At 33.9% G+C, this 23726-nt stretch overlaps 1 protein-coding gene across 4 annotated transcripts; it reads right to left on the reverse strand.

Moving 5' to 3' along the window:
- Nucleotides 1-739: 739 nt before the first annotated feature.
- On the reverse strand, nucleotides 740-23223 carry LOC145611765 (calcium-transporting ATPase 10, plasma membrane-type-like). 4 transcript variants are annotated; one of them, XM_081667129.1, is made up of 35 exons: nucleotides 23082-23223; nucleotides 22521-22793; nucleotides 19654-19770; nucleotides 19531-19570; nucleotides 19174-19283; nucleotides 18023-18154; nucleotides 17841-17930; nucleotides 15120-15189; nucleotides 13743-13813; nucleotides 13476-13559; nucleotides 13318-13395; nucleotides 13161-13232; nucleotides 11920-12003; nucleotides 11717-11799; nucleotides 11521-11629; nucleotides 11346-11401; nucleotides 10326-10368; nucleotides 10164-10247; nucleotides 9865-10002; nucleotides 9290-9355; nucleotides 9117-9215; nucleotides 8372-8482; nucleotides 7650-7820; nucleotides 6969-7028; nucleotides 5684-5848; nucleotides 5407-5523; nucleotides 5149-5247; nucleotides 4660-4797; nucleotides 4438-4538; nucleotides 2652-2697; nucleotides 2381-2515; nucleotides 1940-2047; nucleotides 1745-1836; nucleotides 1400-1492; nucleotides 740-1193 (listed from the first exon to the last, which is right to left on the reverse strand). In XM_081667129.1, coding segments are annotated over exons 2-35 (3222 nt in total). In that variant the 5' UTR covers nucleotides 22680-22793; nucleotides 23082-23223; the 3' UTR covers nucleotides 740-1192. The 4 variants fall into 4 exon arrangements, with proteins under 4 accessions (XP_081523255.1, XP_081523252.1, XP_081523253.1 ...); XM_081667126.1 differs by having other exon boundaries at nucleotides 1395-1492; XM_081667127.1 differs by having other exon boundaries at nucleotides 1384-1492.
- Nucleotides 23224-23726: the final 503 nt, after the last annotated feature.

Genomic DNA, 23726 nt, shown 5'->3' on the forward strand with positions numbered 1-23726 from the left:
AATATCGGATAATGGATATCCGAAACATCTGATCCGAATGATTTCGGATATCGGATATCGGATATCCGAAATTTTCGGATCGGATTCGGATATCAAAATCTAATATCCGAAGGTTCGGATATCCGATCCGAAATGTGATTTCGGATCGGATATCCGATCCGTGAACAGGCCTACTCACTGTGATATGAAGTATAGTTTATGTGGAAGAAAGAATGGAAATACTAAAAATTAATTCTTCCAATGTGACTTTTCAAAGGAATGAACGTCTCAGTTGTTATCTACCTCATTTGGAAAAGAAATGGTTAAAGACTTCAACTGAGACGATTAACAACATGAATGTCTCAGAACATAAGCAACAAGATAATGCAGTGATTGTGAAGAATGTTCAATTGATTGAGTAGCGTTGTACCTTAGTTTTTTCCTAGAAGTTGGGTCTTTCTAGCCTTGTTATCTTTCTAGCCTTTGTAATTTTTTACATCTATGCATTGCATGCATATCTTAGCTTGCAATGTTGATAACGGGCATTGTAATAGGCAGCAATGCAAGTAATATGATATTTCCTTAAGAGGAAAGTATTGCAAGGATGTATTATAAAAATTTGTGCTTCTTCCTCTTTTATATGAAGTATAACAAACCTTAACTTACAAATTTCCTCTAATATTGTATAATCAATCACATGAGAACCAAAATGAAAGTTACTTGGGAAAAAAAAAAAAAACTGAAAAAGCCACACAGCAAATCAGATGAATTTTAAATTCTTAGAAAAAAAAAAGGGGGTGGAATAATAACAATGATCATGCTTTAATCGTGCTTCCAAAATCCAGCTAATTGTCGCAAATATGAACAATTTTTGTGGAAACGATATGAGAAATTGTTTCTTGAATCCCAGTTTTTGCCATATACCTTTCGATTCCCAGCTAGAACAAAAGTTAACTATCCATGAACACAACACACCAACTCGCAATCATGATCAATAACCCAGACAAAATATGTAGAGGTCAGGTGAAAATCATCAATTTAATCTGTGTACAAAAGATTTGGCACCCAAGAAATTAGCAAGAAAATTTCTATCCACAAGTCAGTGCGTATGTTTGTTAGTCGCCAAAAGCAAAAGTGAGCAGAAAATCTGAAGCTATCATCTAATTTTGTTGTATAGTATACTGTCATCTGGATGCCCTGTCTTCTCTCCCTACCTGAAATTGCATAACAAAGGGCACAAATCAGCAGGGTTGGATAAACGCTATCTCAACTATCCAGAGACACGAGATTAATATTGGCAATGAACCGCCCTCAGGGGGATTTACAAGCACGGTACAAAATTCCTCAAACTAAATAAGAGATCAAAGCTATGCACTTCTAATCTTTGAAAGAGTTAGAATATACCAGGGAGTAACCTTACTAATGACGACTTCTCGACCTTCCGCACTTTAAATAATTGCTCAAAGGAGTTTTCGGTACAGGAATAAACTTCCCCAAGGCAGCAAGAGGCCAACTAGTTCAAGAAAAGATCAGAAGAAGACATCAGTCAAAAATTATTTTAGAGCTCATTGTCAAAAGAAAGAGGTAGTGAACCCAAAAATGAAACTATAGGGAGATTAACAAGTTAGCCAATACATGACATAAACATGGTTTATACTGAGTAGAAAACAGGGGTGAAATAAAAGCATACAAAGAGAAAAAGCTTATGCGGAGAGAGGAGTAGGAAACCAAAACGAGTGGACAAAAGGAAAAAAAAAAAAGGTACCTGATAGCACCAATGACAACGCAGACAAGCCACATCTGCCAGTTCAGCCTTACAGTTTTAGCAAACTTGCCAAGGAACTCAACTATGACAATCTGCAATATACATGACACAACGAAACAAACCCGAAAAGAAAAAATTAGGACTGCACAACTTAAAATAATAAATAGTTCATACACACAATTTCAACAGCTTTACCTGAAGTACTAAAGTTACTGCTATTATTCCCATGAACAATTGATTTTTAATAACTCCATCAAATATATTGACTTGATCAGGCTTACGAGCATTGAACTCGTTGAATATCTGAGCATCAACAAATCACATCAAAGTGTCAGTACTTCGGCAACCTAAGTCAATGAATTTATCCAAACACCAAAACAGAACCATAAGAAATCTAAGCAAATCCCCCCCCCCTCTGAATTTGGCTATTAACTGAACAAAAAAAAATTTTCGTCAAAAGGAGGATTTGATTTATGAAAGGATTTCGTGATTGTATCCCAAGTAATATTTTGTCCTCTGACATTTGATATTCATTAAAATGCTGAAATCATAGATACTAGAATATGGCTTAACTCTGAATAATTGGCCACACAAGTTGCATTGCAGTACAAAAAAGAAATTTCCACTAGCACTCACCTGACAAAGGACAAATGCATTGAAGATCACTGTGTTCTTTACTTGGTTAGCAAGTTCAGTGGTATCATGCCGCAAATGTAAGATATTTCGACCTTGGAAGTTGAGTATAAGCAGAACAATCACTTGATACACAGCCTACAATTTCATAATAAAAAAATTAATTAAAAAATAAAAAAACCAGACAAGTTATAACATGCAAAAACATTGAGCATAATTCAACTATAAAAGGATAATCTGAACTTTATGCACTAGAACAAAGTGAGAAGCGGACCTGTATCAATAGATTCCTCCACATAATATTTGTTATCAGAGGCTCCCTACAAAAATAGTGTTAAAAGATTTTTATTTTCCAGAATACTAAAAAGAACAACTTAGATGAATTGCTTGATAACCAGTTCATTTAGTCTTTTAACACTAAGGAAAAGAAAGCAACAAGGCCAAAGATTAGAAGCAATCCAATGAGAATTTACAGCTATATAAAAAGATGATATCAGCAGACAATAAACATTTGAATAGTTATGTAAATAAGCCATAGAAGGTGTATAATTTCACCCAAAAGCTAGCTTAACCTCTCCATATCTTCTTACATTGAATCTTCTTTTGTACATCATAGCATGTAAACATCTGGCACTATGTTACATGGACTCGGGTACGTGTGTCGGACACGTGTCCAATTCGTCAATTTCCAAAATTTTAGGACACGGGGACTCTGTCCTATATTTGGACACGAGTGCGGGGACACGGCACATTATAGTTTTATAATTTTATACTTCGTATGTTTTTATCAATTGTGAACAAAAAATGAAATACTTCGTAGTGTTATCGGACACAAGGAATACAAGTATTAGTGTATTACAATGAGTGAATGAAGGAGTACATTAAAAATAAAAAATTGAATTGAGATAGTGGAATGTGGGTCCACACAGTAAAGAAAAAAAAAAGAAAGAAAGTTATTTGGGGTCTAGTGTCAGTCAAACATTTAATTTCAGCCATAAATTTCTGATTTCTCTCTCCTCTCTCCTATACCCTCTCTCTTCTCTTAAATAAAGTAAATTTTAAACGGTCTTTTTGCTCAAGCTTGCTGCCATTTTTGAAGCTTCAAGAACATGAAGCTCAAGTTGTCAACTGAAACTGCCGTGTCTGAGTGCAATCAGGTGAGTCGGATACGAATTTCGCACCCGTGTCCGCGTCGTGTCGTGTCGACACGGGTACGTGATGATTTTTGCCGAGTCAATGTAACAGAGATCTGGCACCTCAAATTTTAATGTCCATTTTTTCTTAGATAAGGATCTTTCTGTTTTACATCAATAAGCTAATGTGCAATCTATATTTGATAGCACACCTAGCCCTTGCCGGAAAAAGTGATACTGTGGATTGATTCCTCAATCCAGAATTGCTATCTAGTCTTGTAGATGTGTCAAGTATATCCGTGTGTCATGTACCCGTCAACTGGTCACAGAAGTTGGTTGGTTGTCTAGTGGTAATAATGTAAAATGGTGACTCAATATTGGTGATAGCTCTCTCAACTCTTCTCTTATTCTTACTGATCTGTCTCACAGTAAACTAGTTTGTTTCTGGGTATCACTTGTTAATCCAGCCTGTAGGGTTTGTAAAAACGGGCCTACCAACTTAGAAGGTCTCTTATAGATCTAATTATACAAGAAAATTTGGATTGTACTACTTTTTTTTAAATAAAAATTTAAAGCTTTTTATAGTCAAATGCTTCCCCAATTCTTGGATTTCGAGAAATTCCACTTTCCCTGTCTCCACTCTTATTCCCATTCTCACGCTACCTAGCTCTCTTGAACCAAACTCATTCATTTACAGGATTGATTTCCCTCCCACTCATACCCTACAATAGGGCTCGTGTTATGTATGGGTAACAGCTGATACATCAGAATATAGTCAAGTTGAAACTCATTTGCAGAGAAGATTCATGATGCAAACATCGCAAACAAGAGAAGCAAGTATATGGATGGACAGTAGATTTCCTGTATTATAACAAACCATATTGAGAAGAATAAACGTACTTCCAAAAATTAAGCTTCCAGACTAACCTTCGACCAACAGGAGGTCTGTGCATAAGATGATCTGTAGGTGGTTCTGTAGCCAATGCAAGTGCTCCTAGAGTATCCATTATCAGATTGACCCAGAGAAGCTGCAAAATAATATAATATTACTGAAGAGTGAAGACAGTCATTGGACAGATTTTACACAACGCAAGACTAGGAAATGCACATATCCTTCCAAAGGATAGGAAGAACAGGAGAGACGGCTACCTGTACAGCATTCAACGGGACATCACCAGAAGAAAATGCAGCAACAACATTTATAATGAGGGCAGCCACGTTGACTGTAAGTTGGAACTGAATGAATTTCTGAATGTTTGCATACACAGATCTACCCCATCTAACAACCTGAAAGAGTTTAAAGCATTAATGTAATCTAATCATACACAACATGTAGTAATATGAAAAGAGAGAGAGAAAAAAGATTTTCACTTAAAAAAGTCTCCTAGTAGCAAACATAAAGTTGATAAATACAATCTTGTCTTGACCTAAGCTTTCAGAATATATACAGCAAGTTTAAGTTGATTGGCATCTCCACAACATCATTATATTTTCAGAGACAACATGCATCATTATATTTTCAGAGACCACATGCATCTCCGCAACATCATTATATTTTCAGAGACCACATGCATCATGACCACTAAGTGAAATGAGATTAACTTCTTTTGATCAATAGACTAACAGGGACCAACCTACCTTAACAACAGAAGCAAAATTATCATCCAAGATGATGATATCAGAGCTTTCTTTTGCCACTTCAGTACCAGCAATACCCATTGCAAGACCAATGTCTGCCTAGAGCAAAAAAAAAGGGTCAGAATTTCAGTTATACCAAATAAAAAAAGATTTGCAGTTTGCTACCAGAATAAACAAATGACAGAAGGTTAGTCTGCAAACAAGAAAAAGAGAAGGATAGAAGAGATCCTGATACACATATATAGGATTATGAAATACCTCATGTAATGCTGGAGCATCATTGGTTCCATCACCAGTGACAGCTACAACATGACCCCTCCTCTTCAAAGCTTGGACAAGCAAAAGTTTGTCATTAGGTGAAGACCTTCCCATAACCTGTACATCAGGAAATGTAGTTAGTTGCTGCTGTCAGTCGAACTTACTTATAATTTTATTTTTTAAGAACTTCAATCAAAGGTTAATAGTTCAATTCTTTCAAACGAAATTAAACAGAGCATATAAATATGATATCAGTAAATGAAGTAAAAGTGCATACAGATATCTTTTCTGCAATCTCTTCTCTCTGAGATTCCGACATGCTACGAAATGACTTTCCCTCAATCAAGTTTGGCTCATTAGCATCTGCATCTGAAGCTAGAATGCCACACTCCAGAGCTATTGCTTTAGCAGTCTGAAGATTGTCACCAGTGACCATGCGCACCTAAAGTAATGAGATCCACACAATTGTTATTATTGGCAAGATACAAGATTCTGAATCCAAAAAATTGCAGCTCAAGGAAACAAAAAAAATCAGAAGTCCCTGCCATTCACACCAATCAAGCTACATGCGCCCCTAAAACTCAATGAAAACAACTGCTTATATTCTGATCTAACTCTCCAAAATTTTGAAAAATGAATATCCTCGAATATTATCATTTTATGGTAAATAATATAATTGGAAGTGAGTCAACAAAAGTTTTTAACGCACACTGGATTTATAAAACACCCTAGTTTTTCTCATACTTTTTGACACAATACTATCCTTAATTTATTACAAATGTTAGTTTGGGTCTTGGACTTACTATGTTATGTTCAAGGACTTGTGTGGACCTTTATTATTAAGAAAGGGAAACAACCTTTAGCTTGTTACTTAGGTGGATTATTATGTGGCCTAAAGGCCCAAAACAATGCCAAACTCATTAAAATTCAATAAAACTTGATACACAAATACATATACTTTCACCATTTCATTTGTTGACATGTTTAGGGCAGTAATAATATTCACATAAGTTAATTTGACATCCTTATGTGTTTAATGCACAAGGAAATAAAAATAAAAAAATAAAAAAAAAATAGTCATGTGGGGCCTTACAGCCTTATTTAATTCGACTCAGTATATAATTTATAATTTTCTTATTTAATTGATGACGTTGGATTGGCATTTGGCAAACATGCCCAAAGAAATGCGTCAACAAAAATGGAACGGAAGAAATATTATCTTTGCTTCCACATTCCAGTAAAAATTGAAAGGACCTCATGCATGTGTTGAATAGTCTGATAGTTTCACACTTTATCTGCTTTATTTATCTTTTTTTTTTTCTCTTTTTTTTTTTTTTTTTTTTTTTTTTACAATGCTAGTTTCACCTGTTCAAAAACCTTGGCATGGCCGAGAGTAAGCTACTGCAGATGCACAGGGCCAGGGTCAATGTCAACTTTGTCACTCTAGATAATTTAGATAAGGCAAACTTAGGGGAGGGGATTGGAAAAAAAGAGGGGGGGGGGGGGGGGGGCATCATTAATATAGCAGCACTATCAAGTAAATTTCAACTTCAGACACATACCTTTACGCCAGCAGCCCTGCATAACTCAACTGAATCTCTGACTCCAGGGCGACATGGATCCTACAAATTAACCATCAGACTGCTAAATTCTGGTGAAGCATTTTAATGACATTCAACTCCATATTACCAACACAAGTCGACATAAACATGGAAAGCACCAAATCAAGTACCAGCAGTTTTGAAACGAAAGGAAGCAACATAAAGAGAATAATTAACAGGTAATTAAGAAGCAAAACATATGCATTTGATGAAGCTAACCTCTCCTTATTACTGTTACTTCAGAAACTGTCCCAAATTGGGAACCACTTTGACATAGGTTACAGAGTGCAAAGTAATTGACTAATTAACAGACACAGCTAATACAAGCGTTTGCAACAGTAATTCAATTGTTCAGACAAGTCCAAATCTATTAGCTTGCCCCATTATAACAATATAGATTAAGATAGACTTCAAGGACATGGATCTGATTTCCAGCATTGACCTTTTGGACTAGTCATAGCTAGCACTGAGAATATCCTAGTCTAGCAACAACTAAAAATAGTGGTTTTCCATAGAACACAAATATCCTTCAACAGTGAAAATAATTGTGATACAATAAACTATAATTCAACACTGACAAAACTTTCGACACTCATATTAATTTAAGGAAAGTACATCCAAGAAGTCCAAGAGATCTTATACCTTTATACCAACAATTGCCAGCAAAACCAAATCATCATCTGGCAACGCCCACTGAGATATTTGCTCTTCATCAGACGGCACATTATCCAGCTCAACTGGTCTATATGCAATGGCAACACAACGAAGACTTTGAACAGCCATCTTTTCAATAGCTGTCTTATAAAATGCCAACTGCAAAAAATAGGTAGACAGTTAAAACCACACATCATGTAATGACTACAAATGAGTGCATGCACACCTACCATAATGCCAATTTTATTTATTGTCATACAAATATTACCCTAAACTACGCAGGAATTTCAGTCATCTAAAAATAAGCCCAGAATCCTGTACAATTGAGAAGGGGGCCTAAAATAATTATTAATGGCCTCAATTCAAACATTGATAACATAAACATTTGCCCAATTATACAGCTTTGCACATTATTGTGTACACTAGAAAGTTGGAAGAAAATAGGGGAAAAACAGAAGGGAAGAACGAAAAAATTCTTCAGCCCAATAGATTCAGCCAGCATACAAGATCAGAAGAGGCCAGAGGGGGAAGGGAAAACGGAATTATGTGTTCAATATTGAAAGATTTCAATCAATCAAAGCCATAATCCCAAAAGTGGGGTCGGCTACATGAACCAAAAGTGATTATTCCTTATAGTCATCCACAAAATGCCTAATTAGGATTACACGTAAAGCAAAACATATGCTATGGCACCACATTTTCTTATTCACCTTTTGCTCATCCAGCGAAGCCATGGAGTCATTTTCATCCAAGTATCTGGTGCATGAAGCAAGGACAATTTCAGCAGCCCCCTTCCAATGTACATGCACTTCAGAACTAGGCTGCAAATAACATCAAGAAAAAAATTACAAAAAGAATAAAGAAAAGAAAAAGAATGATAAAAGAATGGTGAAAATAGCAATCTGATCAAGTACCCACTCTCACTACATTTTAGTAAATATTGTAGAATAGGCCAAACACAAGGACAGAGCCCAGGGTCATTCTTAGTTTACTGACTTGGACATAACCTAAATATAAATTAAGCAAGCTGGGGCATGTCAATTTCATATAATAACTTCAAACTACTGACCGTCACACTAATAATTAGCTCATGCTGTTTAATTAACAGGATTAAGAATCTCAATATTAACACTTAATTGCTTTTTGTAAACTAATAACTAGCTTACCACTAAAGTGTAGTATCTAACTTATTTAGTCACAACTTCAACCAATCAAATAATATTTTGGTGTACTTGACCAAGAAGCGTTTGCCAACAATTACTATTTACTAGCATTTACCACTAACATATACTGCATAACTTGTTAGGACACAACTTCGAGCAATTGGGTTGTATTTTGGTGTAGCTTAACTAAGAAATGCTTGCCATCATTTTTAACAACAGAAAAATCAGTCAGCAAACAAAAAAAAGAAGATTGCAAAAGAACTGGGTTGAAATAAGATTGTCACAAACTTACTTTTTTAACTGCAACACCTCCTCGTTTTTTCTCTGAGTTGAATGGAAATGCATGGATAATCGTAGATTCCGCTCTTATAGCATCAAAATTCATTCCAAGCTGAAAATTTCAGGTTAATAATGTTGTAGAATAAAAACCATCAACTTCCAATACCAATATCTCAATTTATGTACCTTAACTGCCCATGAAAGGATGGCCTTTTCTGTTGGTGATCCAGAGATTTCAATATCCCCCCCACCCTGCATTTTAACAGAAAGATGACACAACCACAGCTTAGTGCTTCCGATTTTTAAAGATAATAGCTATTACTAACATTAATTATATTTTTCCAGGGGCACTTCTAAACAGCTTTTCAGCTATTGTAAGAGAGCTAAGACTCCTGATTCAGCAGCAGTGTTGACCCCAGCATGGAAAACAAGAGGACAAGAAATACAACGGAATATAAACAATAGCAGGTACACATATTCAGCATACCGATTTTGCAACTATTACAAACAAGAGAGAGAGGGAGACTTCCAGCAAAGCAACCATTTCCACAATAATAGATAATTAATGTAAAAGGCAAACATATATATCCGACAACAGATTTGTTGAAACACATTAGTTTTTTTTAAAAAATACTGGAGTAAGTATAATTTAAAATTCAGTAAACGCCCAAGGGACTTTAAGCAGTTGTGAAAGGGAATTTTCAAAGCTAACAGAATGGTTCAGAGTGACAATTGAGGGTGTTATAATTGATCTAGCTAACCTCGGGAAGAAAAACACAGCCAGTTGTATTCTGCGCAATGCCCTCTTTGAGTAAAGAGGACAACATAGGAGACAACAATGAACCATCATTTGGCTGATCAATTTTCTTCCCATTGGCATAAGCCTCCACGACAGTCATCTGCAAGGATTTAGACAGAAATATGAGATGTACGGTAATGCCCATTTCAATAAGACACTACAACAAATACACTACAAGCTTAGTCATTCCATAAACAATTAACAGTTTAACACAAGGCACAGAAATTACAACTTCTGATACTTGAATGATCAAAGCCTTGCCTGATTCAGGGTCAACGTTCCAGTTTTGTCACTACATATTGTAGTCGCAGAACCCATGGTTTCACAAGCCGAAAGCCTCCGTACCTGTAGGAGAATAAGACTTGATCAAATCACAAGATCATCAAAACCACAGCTAATACCTAATAAAGCCTGATTACATACCAAAGCCTTGTCCCTCATCATTTTTCTCATCGAGTATGCAAGCCTTCAAAATACATCATGAAAAGAATCAGCAGTGAGAAGGATATAAAAAAAAAAATTGTTCTCTTCACCTTAATATTATTATTTGAAGGCGAAGAGAACAGGGCCTAGCAGATAAATGTCCAGAAATACAGTTGTATGATAAGTGCAATATTGAACCAAACAAGAAGAGCAAGTATTGAGAATAATTCAAAATACACAAGCTATATCAAACAGAGCTTGACAGCAGAAGACGCAGAAAAGAAAAGAGCAATCTTTCCCCTTGGACAAACTATGTCAAGTCAATTCCCTGTTTAGCACATTAATAATCAACTGTTTCCTTTTGCCACACCTTATGGGATAGGGGTGGATAAAAGGGACAACATTGCCTTAATGAAAATCCCAGATATGACCATTTACAATACAGAATGGATCTCAGGATGCACACACTTCTAGCACAGAGAATCCTACCGCATATTTAAAATTAATGCTCTTTTGGCCCAAGCCCAACCCAGCTTATAAGAACCAACCTCTCTGCATAGCTTTTTTCAACACTCATAGCAAAAAAAAGGACCAAAGTATCTCTCCACACTAAATTTGTTAATATTGACAAGGCCTACAACTTAAGTGATGATCTCCGTCAATACCGACTCACTTGTATTCACAGATTGTCATATAATTATAAGACTTAAAAATGTGTTAAACTTTGGGCTTTTTACGTTAAGACTCCCAGTGGCTCTGCTTTAAAATGAAGGACTCTATTGAGTGTTTACCCATGTCGTAGAATCCAACACCGGTATATGAGATAAAAAGAAGATTTGGGGCAACATGATTAAGGCCCATGAAAGCAGTTATAAATATAAAAAGAAGGCAAGCAAAAAGGTATATATCACCAAAAGAACCTCTAGCAATTACAAGATTACAGAGATGTTCAGTTCCTTATATTGGAGTCCACATAAGAAAACCAAATGAATGAAGCGTTGAAGAGGATAGTAGACATACGTTAAGGTGACAGCTAAAGGAAGACCTTCAGGCACAGCAACAACCACAATAGTCACCTGGAATGTCAAGAAGTTGTAATACCCAAAAAATTGACAACATATGTATCAAAAAAAAAAAAAAAAAAAAAAAAAAAAAAAAAAAAAAAAACAAATATATGCATGAAAGTTGTACATACAGCAACAGTGACAATCTTGACGACTCCTTCTATAGCATGTTTTGCACTTGTTTTTCCTTTCTGAAACTGTGGAGTTCCATTAGCATCTTCTGTATGACCAGTAAAGTACCTAAACAAGGACATATCTTACTTTAACTATTTTTGCGTAGCTTTAGCCGGGGGATAGAATGTACAATTGAGAACTGAATCATCTTACCTAGCAAGAAGGACCACTAACACAACAAAGGCCACAGTTAAACCAGCAATACCGATAAAAGTCGCAAGGCCATTCAGACGCACCTGTGACAGATACATTTTTATTAAAAAAAAGGATTGAAGGAAAGAAAGAAAAGAAAAGGAACAATCAGAAAAAGACCTACAGATCGGTTGATGGCAACACGTATGTTATAAAGAACTTACCTGCAATGGTGTTTCTTCACCGGTGTCTTCTGAGATACTGGCCATAAGCATACCCCATTCCGTATTTACACCTACACTTGTGACCTGAAACCAATTGTACACTTCAGAGTCAGACACATCCTTTCAAATCGAGATCCCATGCCAAGGGTCTAAAATAATTTACAACTAGAATCACAATAAAAACAGTTGTGAGCCACAAGACCTTTAAAATTCAATTTGAGATGTCTCAACAACTCGTATGAGCTCTCTTAATGGGCATAATAACATGTGCAATTAGGCTTTGGGAAAGACAACAAGAAACTTAAGTTATAATGGGAAAGCACAGACAGCCATATGAATCCTGGATATGGTATAGAAGTCAAGATAGGCTACAATCATGGAAGGTGCACTGACAATTACAAATCGTGTAAAAATTTCAAACAGTCGTCGGAAACACTCATATCAATCTTTGAACAAAAAAAACTATGACTTCTCCCACCACATTTCAGATTAATTATTACTAGTAAAGAATTCGACCACTCAACTACTCAAGTATTGCCAGGAATGACCACCATTCATAGCAGATGCTTTCCCCACATTATAATCTCATAATACCTTCAAATCCCTAATTTCTCCTTGGATTGGATGCTGTATCTTGCACCTTCATGTTTTATCTGTATTGCCAGGAAGTCCTTTTGCAGATTACCAAGGACATGAAGGGGCACAACACATCAAATAATCCAAGGAGAATTTTATGTTGGAAGCTTTTAAATGCACACATCATGATCAGATACTCAATCTGACACAAATTTTTGGTAAAATTTCCTAAGTATCCCAATCATAAGCAACCTCTTTCAGTAATCTCAGCTCACAATAAAATTCAACATATACAAAAAAATACTCTATTAACTGCGACAGACCTCCCAGTGCTCTTTCAAAAAAGAAGAAACCAATAGTTAAAGAAACTTACAGAGTCAAACAAATTACGGAAAGCGATAGAGAAAACCAGAGAAACCCATTAATGACACATCAAATACTCCTAGAAACTAAAATAATCACTTGGGAAAAGAGCATAATTTTTACTTCACCACACCAACATAATTCAAATGTCAGTAATGTAGAGTAAAATGTATCATCAAAAATAGCAATAAGGATGAAATATATTCATAATTTTAACAGAAGGCTGTTGTCCAAGATAAGTCCCAATACAGTCATAAAATTATAACTACTGGTCTACATACAACTACGGATTCAAAATTTACCAGCATAGTTCCATAGCCATCAGCTACTTTGCAGCCAGACATTAAGAAGGGTGATTTTGTATCCTTGGTAATCTGCAGAAGTCCAGTTCAATCAGTACAAAATTTAGAACAAGGCTTAGTACATAGTATCAAGGACTTCTAATAGGAAGTCGCTTACAATCTTGCTCTCTCCAGTCATACTTGACTCATCAATTGCAAGAGATTGACCAGATATTAGCACTCCATCAGCAGGCACCTATGGATAATTCAAATCAATAAGCATACACTTGAAACAAACTAGCAAGAATAAAGAGAAAAATGGAGTAACATATTCACCTGATCACCAATTTTAAGAGGTATGACATCTCCAACCACAACGTCAAAGATTGAAATCTCTACCCTTCTACCCCCTCTGATAACCTGTACATACATATATTAGAGACGATTGACACTTAGCAGCAACATTAAGGAAATTATGTTTCAAGCATACAACAATAATTTAATGGTGCATGCATAAAAGGGGAAAAAGTCCAATGAGGCTACTCTTACTTGAGGTACTTGTAATTAATATGGTAGAAAGAAAATGTTCAGGTATTTAAATACCTCCAGGTGTATATTCCTTTTTTCATCGTTCAAATTCTGAAACTGGAGAGATTGTCTGTAATCACTGACGGCTGCAAGATAAAAAAAAAATAAGATAAAAAAAAATAAATGTAACACAGCATAGGATTGAAAAATAGCTATATATAAATTATATTGCATATATACAAGCTCTAACGACATAAAACCAAAAATAGTACTTCGTATATAACTTCCCAGCAGCTGCAAATTAAAATAAAATAAAATAAATTGCACAAAAAAAAATTAAACAAAAAATAATAATAATAATAAAAAAAATAAAAAATAAAAAAATAAATAAAAAAATAAAAAAAAAAACTCAACATCAATTTTGAAAACCATTCCTATTTCCTAGCATTTCCACAATGTCCATTTCCAATATTCACTCATCACAAGGTATAACATCATGCATGCAACCCTCACACCCCCACCATTTGCAAAGGTTTCTTTGAGGCATTGGCGTAATGTTGTTGATGATGTCATCACTAGCAGTTTTAACATTCATATAAACCTTGTTGTGCAAACCAGATTTGTACAAATTTTGTTATATCTAAGTTTAGATACGAACTGCCATACTTTACTTTACCATATTCTTAGGGTAGAGAAAGGTAACATCACAATCAGAAAATAGATGTCAAAAAAACCAATTCATCGAAAATATATGGGAAAAAGATTTATTTTATAAAGACTTTACATGCATCTAAGTTTGTTATGGTGTTGAGAGCTACAAAGGGCAAATGTGGGTACCATCCCTCAAGAGTTTAACTAACTGAGCTACTTTACATGCATCCATGTCTGTAGGTTATCATTCGCCAAAATTATTATTTTATATTCTTGCAATCTGTTACTTTTACTCCATGATTTATGCACTCCTAGCATGAGATCTCCATCACCTATCCCTTGTATCATTAAAGCTACTAACATAGTTTCATCTTATACATTATTATTTTATATTCGCCTCAATTATTATTTTATATTCTTGCAATCTGTTACTTTTACTCCATGATTTATGCACTCTTAGCATGAGATCTCCATCACCTATCCCTTGTATCATTAAAGCTACTAACATAGTTTCATCTTATACATTACATGTTTCTCTCATTGATCAACACTTGGTTACAATAGCATGTTCCTCCTAAAAGTACATTATAAAAACAGTTCAATTGATAAGATCACTATCATAAGGGGAGTATGGGGTTGGATCATCTGACTCGGTAATGGCTCACCCCTTGTCAATGTATATTTATATAACATAGACTTGCCATCACTTTCATCAAGACTGCCAGCTCACAGAAAATAATAACAATTGCAATTAATTAAATTATTGACATCCTTTATTCTTGACAAGAAAACCAGATATACCTGTCACAACAATAACAAGGAAAACTGCAAAGAGAATGCTACCACCATCATACCATCCTTGTTTGATTCCCTGTAACACAACAAAATTGGTAATAACCCAAATGATTAAGAAAAAGAAAAGGAAAAAAAAACTCCACAGCATCAAGGAAACTTTAAAAAAAAAAAAAAAAAAATTATAATAATAATAATAATCAGCTATAACTAGCATAAAAAATTCATGATAAACTTAAATCTCAAAAGTGAGCTAAGCTCTACATCTTAGAAAATATGGAGTAATAAGAGAGTAAATTAATAAATAAATGACCGCTGCATTGCATAAGAAATAGTAGCCCTATATACAAGCGACGCATATGGCAATTTATATTATTTACTTCAACAATTTATTCAATACCGTCACCCATATACAATGAGAGAAACATATTATAAAAATTGAAAAATATGTAATTCAGAGGGACACTTAACATTTTTTCCTATTATGCAAGATTGTTATTTACCTTTCTTATAAATGAAAGTTCAGAGTATCGGGTTTAATGTCCAACTCAGTCACATTTTTTTAAAGGTTTCATACTCTAATTTGATGCTAAGCATGATGTATGATAAACAATGAATTCCCTTTGTTAATCTACAAGATTGGTAACTAATTAGACAATATTATTTTTTTAAAGAATGATAAGTTTTAATTAGGAAAGTCGCGATTATGCAATTATGGAGACTTAAATTATTGTACTTTATTATATTATTTTTTCTTTTTGAGTTTTCCCTTATATATTTTAGGAAGATTTTGAGTTGCGACAAAATGGGTAACATTATGCAAAATTGTGATTTTTAAAATTTTTGACTTAGCGTTTAGGGGCATTTTGGGGAAGTCAACTCTCCCTTCCCCTTCACTATATGATAAATATTTGTAAACAACCTATTAGTTATTGAGTTTTAACTACCTGATATTCAGTTTATTTTTCTTTTAGAAAAACTATCTATTTTCAGCCCAGCTGGGTAGCTTAACTTAGCTTTATTAATTTCTAATTAAGAAAAAATCTATTTTCAGCTTTTTTGATAGACAGATAAACTCAATACTCCCTTCCCTCAACACATTTCACTCCATAGCTTCAAATAAAAAATCAAATTTCACTCCCATAATCAAGTTTTTCCTATCTTTAAAATTTCTTTATATTCCATTGAAATTCCAAAATTTAGTCACTAAAAATTCAATATCTTTGAGCATTCAAAGAGCAAATTAGTAATTTAGGGGGCCCACAATAATTTGGATAAATGTTCGATTATATATATCTCATTCCCAAAAGTTAAACTGAAAAATGAGTGGGTGTAAGAAAAATGTGGATGTAATGGATTCAGATCAGTCACACAACAAAACCAATTTAACAGCTAGAATTTCTGATTTTTTTTTCTTAGCAAATTACTAAAGTTTGAAGCTTTGAATCTTTGATATTGATAGACAATAGTGGAAGGGCTACAAAATAATAGGGTTAATAGCTTTAGGCTATCACTCTCAAAATAGCTTTAGGCTATCTATCACTCTCTAACCCACAACTCTCTCTAGGTTTCCCTCATACAAATTTCTCCCCTTCTTTCTCAATATCTCTCTTCCCTTCTTATACTTACATACTCCCTCCCTAAGATGATTCTAGACTGTTTCCTCAAAAAAAAAAAAAGGGGGGATGATTCTAGACTGAGTTCTTTTATCTCATGTGCACAGTTAGTGCATTGCCTATTTACCCTTCTTATATACTACATTTTATCAATATTAACAAACTAAATTACCCGTAAACTCTTCCCTTAAGACAGTTCATTACAGTGGATAAAGTTTGAAGGAGCAAAAGGTGGGTGAGTGTAAAAAAAGGTAGATAAAATACGAGAGATTGGGTGGAAAGGGGTAACTAGAGTGGGGGTAAGAAGGGCAAGGTAGCAAAACAGTATGCCAAATATAGGAACAAAGTAAAAGTGAGTCGAACTTTCTCAAACGCCCCAAAATGGAAAGTGAGTCAAACTTTAGAGAACAAAGAGGGGGTTTATATCCGTAATCATTACCCCAAACTATAAACTCTAATCCGAAGCTAAGTAACAATAGTAAGAGACGAATAAAACAGAAAATAAAACCTCCCTAGGCCTTCATCATCACCTTTAAGAAACACCCACCCTCGTAAGTTTACCACCTTATCCACTAATGGACAGGCGAACCGGAACCAACCGATTCATCGTGGCAAACCTTCCCTTTACTCAATAGAAAGAGTTATTTGACAGCATGAAAATTTAAAAAGTTCCTAATATACATTGAGTTATAAATTAACTGTGGAATACCATATTTTTATTGGTTATTATAGCACTACCTGTTAGCAGATAAGTAGGCCTCGTTAACTAAATTTGATAATCATAGACATTTGGTACTGGTCAATACTTGGTAAACACCAAAGCTTTAAAAGAAACTTAATCCTGATCTTGAGATTATATATAGTGGCTATGAGCAAATGGAAATTTACATCAATCCCAAAAATTATCCCCTCTAATTGATAAGATTTATAAGCACAAGACAAAGAAACCACAGCCAAAATAAAATAACTATAATCCACAAATGGAGCTCCCATTGATAGATGATTATAAAAAATGGTCAGTTAAAATTTTAAAAACCAAAGAGCAATTCTCTTTAGCCTGAACACTTAAAAGAAACACTGCAGGACTGCCTAAATGCAAAGGCTACAGACTCACCTCTGATGTAATACCGAGAGCCAAAGATGCCACGGCAGCTACCATCAATATTATTAAAGTCAAATCTTGACAAGCCTCCCAAAGGAACCGCTAAACCAAATAAGAAAATCAAGAGGATAAGTCACATTATACATCCATCATTTGAGAAATCAAATTAATGCTCTTCAAAACAGCAAACTGACCCAAAAACTTCGCCCCTTCTTTCGAGGATAAGTGTTTGTTCCATATACATTTTTCCTTTGCAGAATATCTTCATCACTCCCTGGGATCCCCTTCTCTAAATTTGTTTTAAGCTTTTCAGCTAATTGAGTTACCTAAAGTTTAAAACATATAATGCATGTCAAAATAAATATTTACTGCATTGAAACCAATTAAAAGCTTTTATACACAACCAGACGACAGAAATAATTGACAAAAAAAAAAAACGCTAAATCCTTCAGCTAAATTAACTGATTGATGATCTGAAGATAAAATTCTTTATAGCTACATGAGCATGTATCTTACTCAGCACCTTTGTGCAAAAACGCTCTCAACATCCATAATTACTACACCCTGTGATCTTAAAATTCTTTCCATAATCCTTTGACATGTTAATGCAAATTTTAAGTTGTTAATATCTCCCGAATTTCATATACAAGCTAAGAGACGCACGAAAATCCATGTGTATCTATCAAATTTAATTCTCTGTTTTTTTCAAATGGAAGTTTTTTTTAGATGGTAGTTTTCTTAAAGGATGATATTTTAAAATAAAAAAATTTAAAAATTTAAAAAAAAAAAAAAAAAAAAAAAAAAAAAAAAAAAGACTAATATGAAAGGGGTATTTTGGAAAAGTGAAATTTATTACCCAAAAACCCCCTTTCACTTTATACATAGGATATAAAGTTTGATATTCTGAAAGTACTCATCGAGACGAATCAAACAAGACCCCACTTGACCATGTTTTTTCTTTAAATATTAAAAATCATTAATAAGATTCTCTTAAATTGTGAATAGTGTTTAGATTCCAAATGGAAAAAACATGTAGGATTGGAGGGAGTAACGGGCTATAATCTTAGGCTGAGGTGTACAATTTGGCACAGGAAACCAACCTCAAGCCATCATTAGTTGTTGAGTTTCATTGGGTGGCAAAGAAGCATTTTCCTTTTAGAATATTTACCGAGCATTGTTTGTTTATGACGAATTTAAAGGGTAGTTCTTAAACTGTCAAGAATGTTTTAAAAAATATTAAATATACATAGATCACTTGCAGCATATTAAGCATAGCCTGCAATAAATGATATTTAACAATAGTTTAAACCAATCAGATATAAAATATGAATACTAACAAACTTACCCCACCCAACTGCTGTAGAACAGACAAATCATGTTCTTTTGACATAGCAGCAAGTTCATCTGGCTTAATTCCATAATCACCATGTGGAACATCAGGATACTCTTGGGTTACTGAGAAAAGCAAAAAGTAGGGTGAGATAATAAACAAAACACAGTGTGCTGTCCATAAATGGCACCACAAGCCAATTAGCCAAAATACTATGTAGGAGATGAGCACAACTCAGCATGATAAGGAAAAATAGACATATACCACCAAATAAAATGCATCGTACATGACAAGCAAAGTAAACCTTGACATAGTTTCCAATGCAAATCTATGAAAGTAAAATGACCAAAAACAAAAAAAAACAAAAATTACCCTTTGCTCTCTCCGCAGCTTCTTTAAACAGATTGGCAGCCTAAGACAGTAACAAATAAAAATGAATAAACAACTATAAATAGCATAGTAGAAATGAAAAGTCCCCAAAGTTCAATAACATACCCGTACAACTTGAGCATGCGTTCTGATCTTCCTTATTATTTCTTTTTTCTCTTCTTCCTTCTTTAAGTCTAATGTATAACGGAATCTTCTGGAAGCATTTAGAACAAGTGCTGCTTGCTGGGGGAAATAAATATTTAATCAGCTATTCAGCTCAAAATATTTACCATGATCAAAAATTAAATGCAGTTATAATTGCACCAGCTGTGACCAATAGATTATGTTCACATGTAACTATTACATGCCCTTCTTAAGCCTCTAAAACACCTTTCACTAATCAGCTCAACTAGACGTACCCAACAAGTTCAAATGGGATAAAATCAAGCTATGATATATAGATTTGGATGTATAAGACTCACACATGAACATAAATCGAATCCCACGAATAAGGAAAAATGGAAAATGCTTACTAGAAGATGCTAGACATGGTTACAAGCATACAACATTGTTTTAGGGACATGAGAAATAGATATTGTCCTATGATATACAATTACTTGCCCCGTATTATGTAGGCAAGTGCTTAATTATCCTTTTTTGCCCATTATTGAAGTGTTCAAGTGCCTACGCCAAATTAGAGTGCTAAGTTAAAATCTTGAGCATCATAGCACACCCAATTGTGCATGAAACAATCTTGCTCAACAATTTAACTTGCCAATTTGATATTCATGATACATTCCCCTCATGATAGAAGTTGTTTCTACAGTGTAAAAATAAAAATTAAATTAAAAAATTAAAAAAAAATTAATTGTCTTACTTCGCTTGCATCCCTCAATGCACAATTCTATTCAAACCATTGGCATAAGTTTTTGAAGTTACTTAAATTTTAATTGAATTGTTTAAAAATGTTGAATAGCATGGAGACTACATCAAGTTTTTTTTTTAATAAACTATATAGCATTTGAAGTCTTGTTTTGGGAGCAGTGCACTCATTGAAGTATCTCTTACAAATTTAATTTAATTTTAGCAGCTAAAAATCTAATAGAATAGTGTACTTTTAAAATACGAGTTTTGTTTAATAAACAGACTTTATGGTACACCTATATTACTCTCGATCCATCCCTAATAAAAGCACCATTTATCCTAATCATAGTTGAGTTGAATATTTTTTAATAAACAAAATGATGAAAGTGAGAATACTTTATTGTTTTTAAGGGATATTACAGGGAATATAATTAGGTTATTGAGGCTTTATTGAATACAAGTGAATAAAAAATATAAAAATGTTAGGATGATGAACTCCCACCCAATTGAGGGATAGGACTTTTATTTTGAGGACAAGCAATTTAAATGAAATGGGGTTATCATTTAGGGACAAAGGGAGAACCATTGTTTGTAAAGAATGGATGGCAATAACCTACCACCCTCAAATTACTTTGTTCAACTCCGAATGCTGCTAGCTACACTACTCAACATTTTTAAAGTACAATGAAATTTGTTTTGTTATGATAGCTCTTCCCTACAAGATGTAAGCTCGAGCCACCAAGACACAATAATCAAAGGTAACGAACATGTATGCAGCACGCAACCCAAATTTGAATATTTGATTAAAGGAATCAAGCACTAATCCACAACTTATAGCTAAATCAACATTACAAAACTACAAGTAGTCAAGTACTCAGTATAACATATCTAGCATGAGTAATAAATAAGTGCCCATGGCTTGTAAATTTTGGGAGTATTTTTTTTTATTTATTACTGAATTAAGTTGAACTAAACTGATTGGAGCTCAGCTGAAATGAATATTTTATGAGAGAAGGAAATTAGGAGCTGAATTGAATTGAGTTGAGCTGAAATGAAATGAAATTAAGTAATTGTGAACGGGCACTAAGTCATTGAGTATATAATATTTGTATTGTAGGGAATAAATAAGCATAGTTGAATAAAGCAGTGGCAAACTTGTAATAATCGCAATGTTTTTTGTGTTAATACGTAGCATTTATTTTTAGATATTTATTTTTAGATATAACACTGCTTGTGATTTTATTATAATGCAACATTTATCTTCATGAGAAGCCCCATTGGCAATTTACCAAAAACATCCTTAGATACTCATCAATTTTATCAAAATTACCACATGATATACCTTTGCCCATCTATAACAATTACTTACTCGGACTCTTTCATTTACCTCACGTGTCCGTGCCGACACATGTCAGACACCGACACTTGGACACTTCATTTTTAACTAAAAACACAACTTTTTTCAAGAAAATGGGCGAGTCCGATGCTTGGGCACCCGTGTCTAATTTGACACTTCATCCGAATCCAAGTAACATAGATGTCTAGGAGGACACCCTCGTATTTTTTTTTATTTTTTATTTTTATTTCAGTAAGAAGACGACCCTATTGACCGACAACTCTCACAAGTCATTCTGTCCAGCTTGCCTTGGAGAGGACAAGGAAGGTAAAGGAATCCCCACTTTTTTATATCTTCAAGTATCACTAACAGAGTAACAGGAACCTCAAAATACAAAAATTATTAACAAAAATATTTTTTAAAATAACAAATACAAGTAAAACCTAAAAATCCATCCATCCCTTTTCAATCAATCTGAACACAAATCTTATAATCAAAATATCACAATGCAGTCTACCTAAATCCCAATATTCCCACAATACCTAATTTCAAACACCCTAAATCTCATCTATAACAAACACCCTAAAAAAAATCACATTCCCCAAATTACAAAAAAAAAAAAAAAAAAAAAAAAAAAAAAAAAAAAAAAACCCATCAAAAATACTTCCAAACAAAATAAACCCATCAACAAATTAACATCAAAAATCACAAAACAAATACAAAAATTACAACAAATAATCATAAAATACAAAATTCAAAATATATCATAAAAAAATTATAAAAATAAACATACCCTCCATCTTTTGAGGCGTTCAATAGGAGCATTCTTAGTAGTTGTAATATCAAAGGGACTAAAACCGCCGTCATCGTCAGAGAAATCACCTCGACTGCTCCCATCTCTCTCCAAATCCTTTTGCCGGCGATACGGCGAACCTTTGAACTCAACTTCCATTGATATCTTTTTAGTTTACCTTCGCAGGAGAGATGACACTCAAATTTTCTAAGATTTCGAACCAACTTTTTACTGCATTTCTTACAATTATACTCAATTTTCTCTCCTACCCAACTTTCAGAAGAAGAAGGAGATTGTATTAGCAAGTTTTTAAGCAAGGATTTTGCAATTTAAACATAAGATTTCAAAATAATAATACAGTATAAAGTTTAGATAAATTAATTTAATATGGTAGGAAGATTTTAAATCGAAATCTTTGGAATTGGAATAAATTCCTTATTACTTTAAATTTTTTATTTTTTTTTTTTGGGAAATTCCTTGTTGATTACTTCACTGAAGCAAAAGAGAAAAAAAGTTGGAGAAATAATTGTATAAATAATTAATCAAAGGAGAGAAGAATACCAGAAATCTGGATGTCTCTTTACTTTTTTTCTTCCTGGCTTTTTCTCTCTGGCAATGTTCACACACACTTTGTGTTGATGAAACTGGAAGTTTCGAGGAAGGTTCAAATGAGTGTTATATTTTTTCATATTTATTGTTGTTGATTTCGTTTTCCTTCCTTTTTTTCAACAAGTTTTCTGTTTTAAGTAATAAAAAAAGCCGTTACCGACTAGGGATACTCGTAGTGTATTGTCGTACTCTCTTTATCCTTTATTGTTTGCCCGGTGTTGTACAATTTATGTATTATAAGATACGTAATGTATCCCTTGGAAAAGATATAAAATGGGTCTGAGTAACCCGAACAAGAAAGAGGAAGAGAGTTTAATCCACAAACAAGGTTTAAGAGCTTCCATACGAAAACCAATTGGCAATAGTAGGAGTTACTCATCTACCTTATAAAGTGAAATCAACTCTCTTTTTACTCCAATGTGGGACGCTCACAAGTGGGCTACAATGCATTAAACATTTAATTTAGATTTGTGTTAATTTATGTCTTCAAAGTATCAATTCAATACAACAACAACAAAGTCTTATTCCCAGAATAATTTGGGATCGGTTAATATGAATCGTCATAAGGAGTAATAAAATATAAAGGAAAGGAACATA

The sequence above is a fragment of the Chenopodium album genome, chromosome 24 (assembly GCF_948465745.1).
Source record: "Chenopodium album chromosome 24, dcCheAlbu1.1, whole genome shotgun sequence".
Classification (NCBI taxonomy): Eukaryota; Viridiplantae; Streptophyta; class Magnoliopsida; order Caryophyllales; family Amaranthaceae; genus Chenopodium; species Chenopodium album.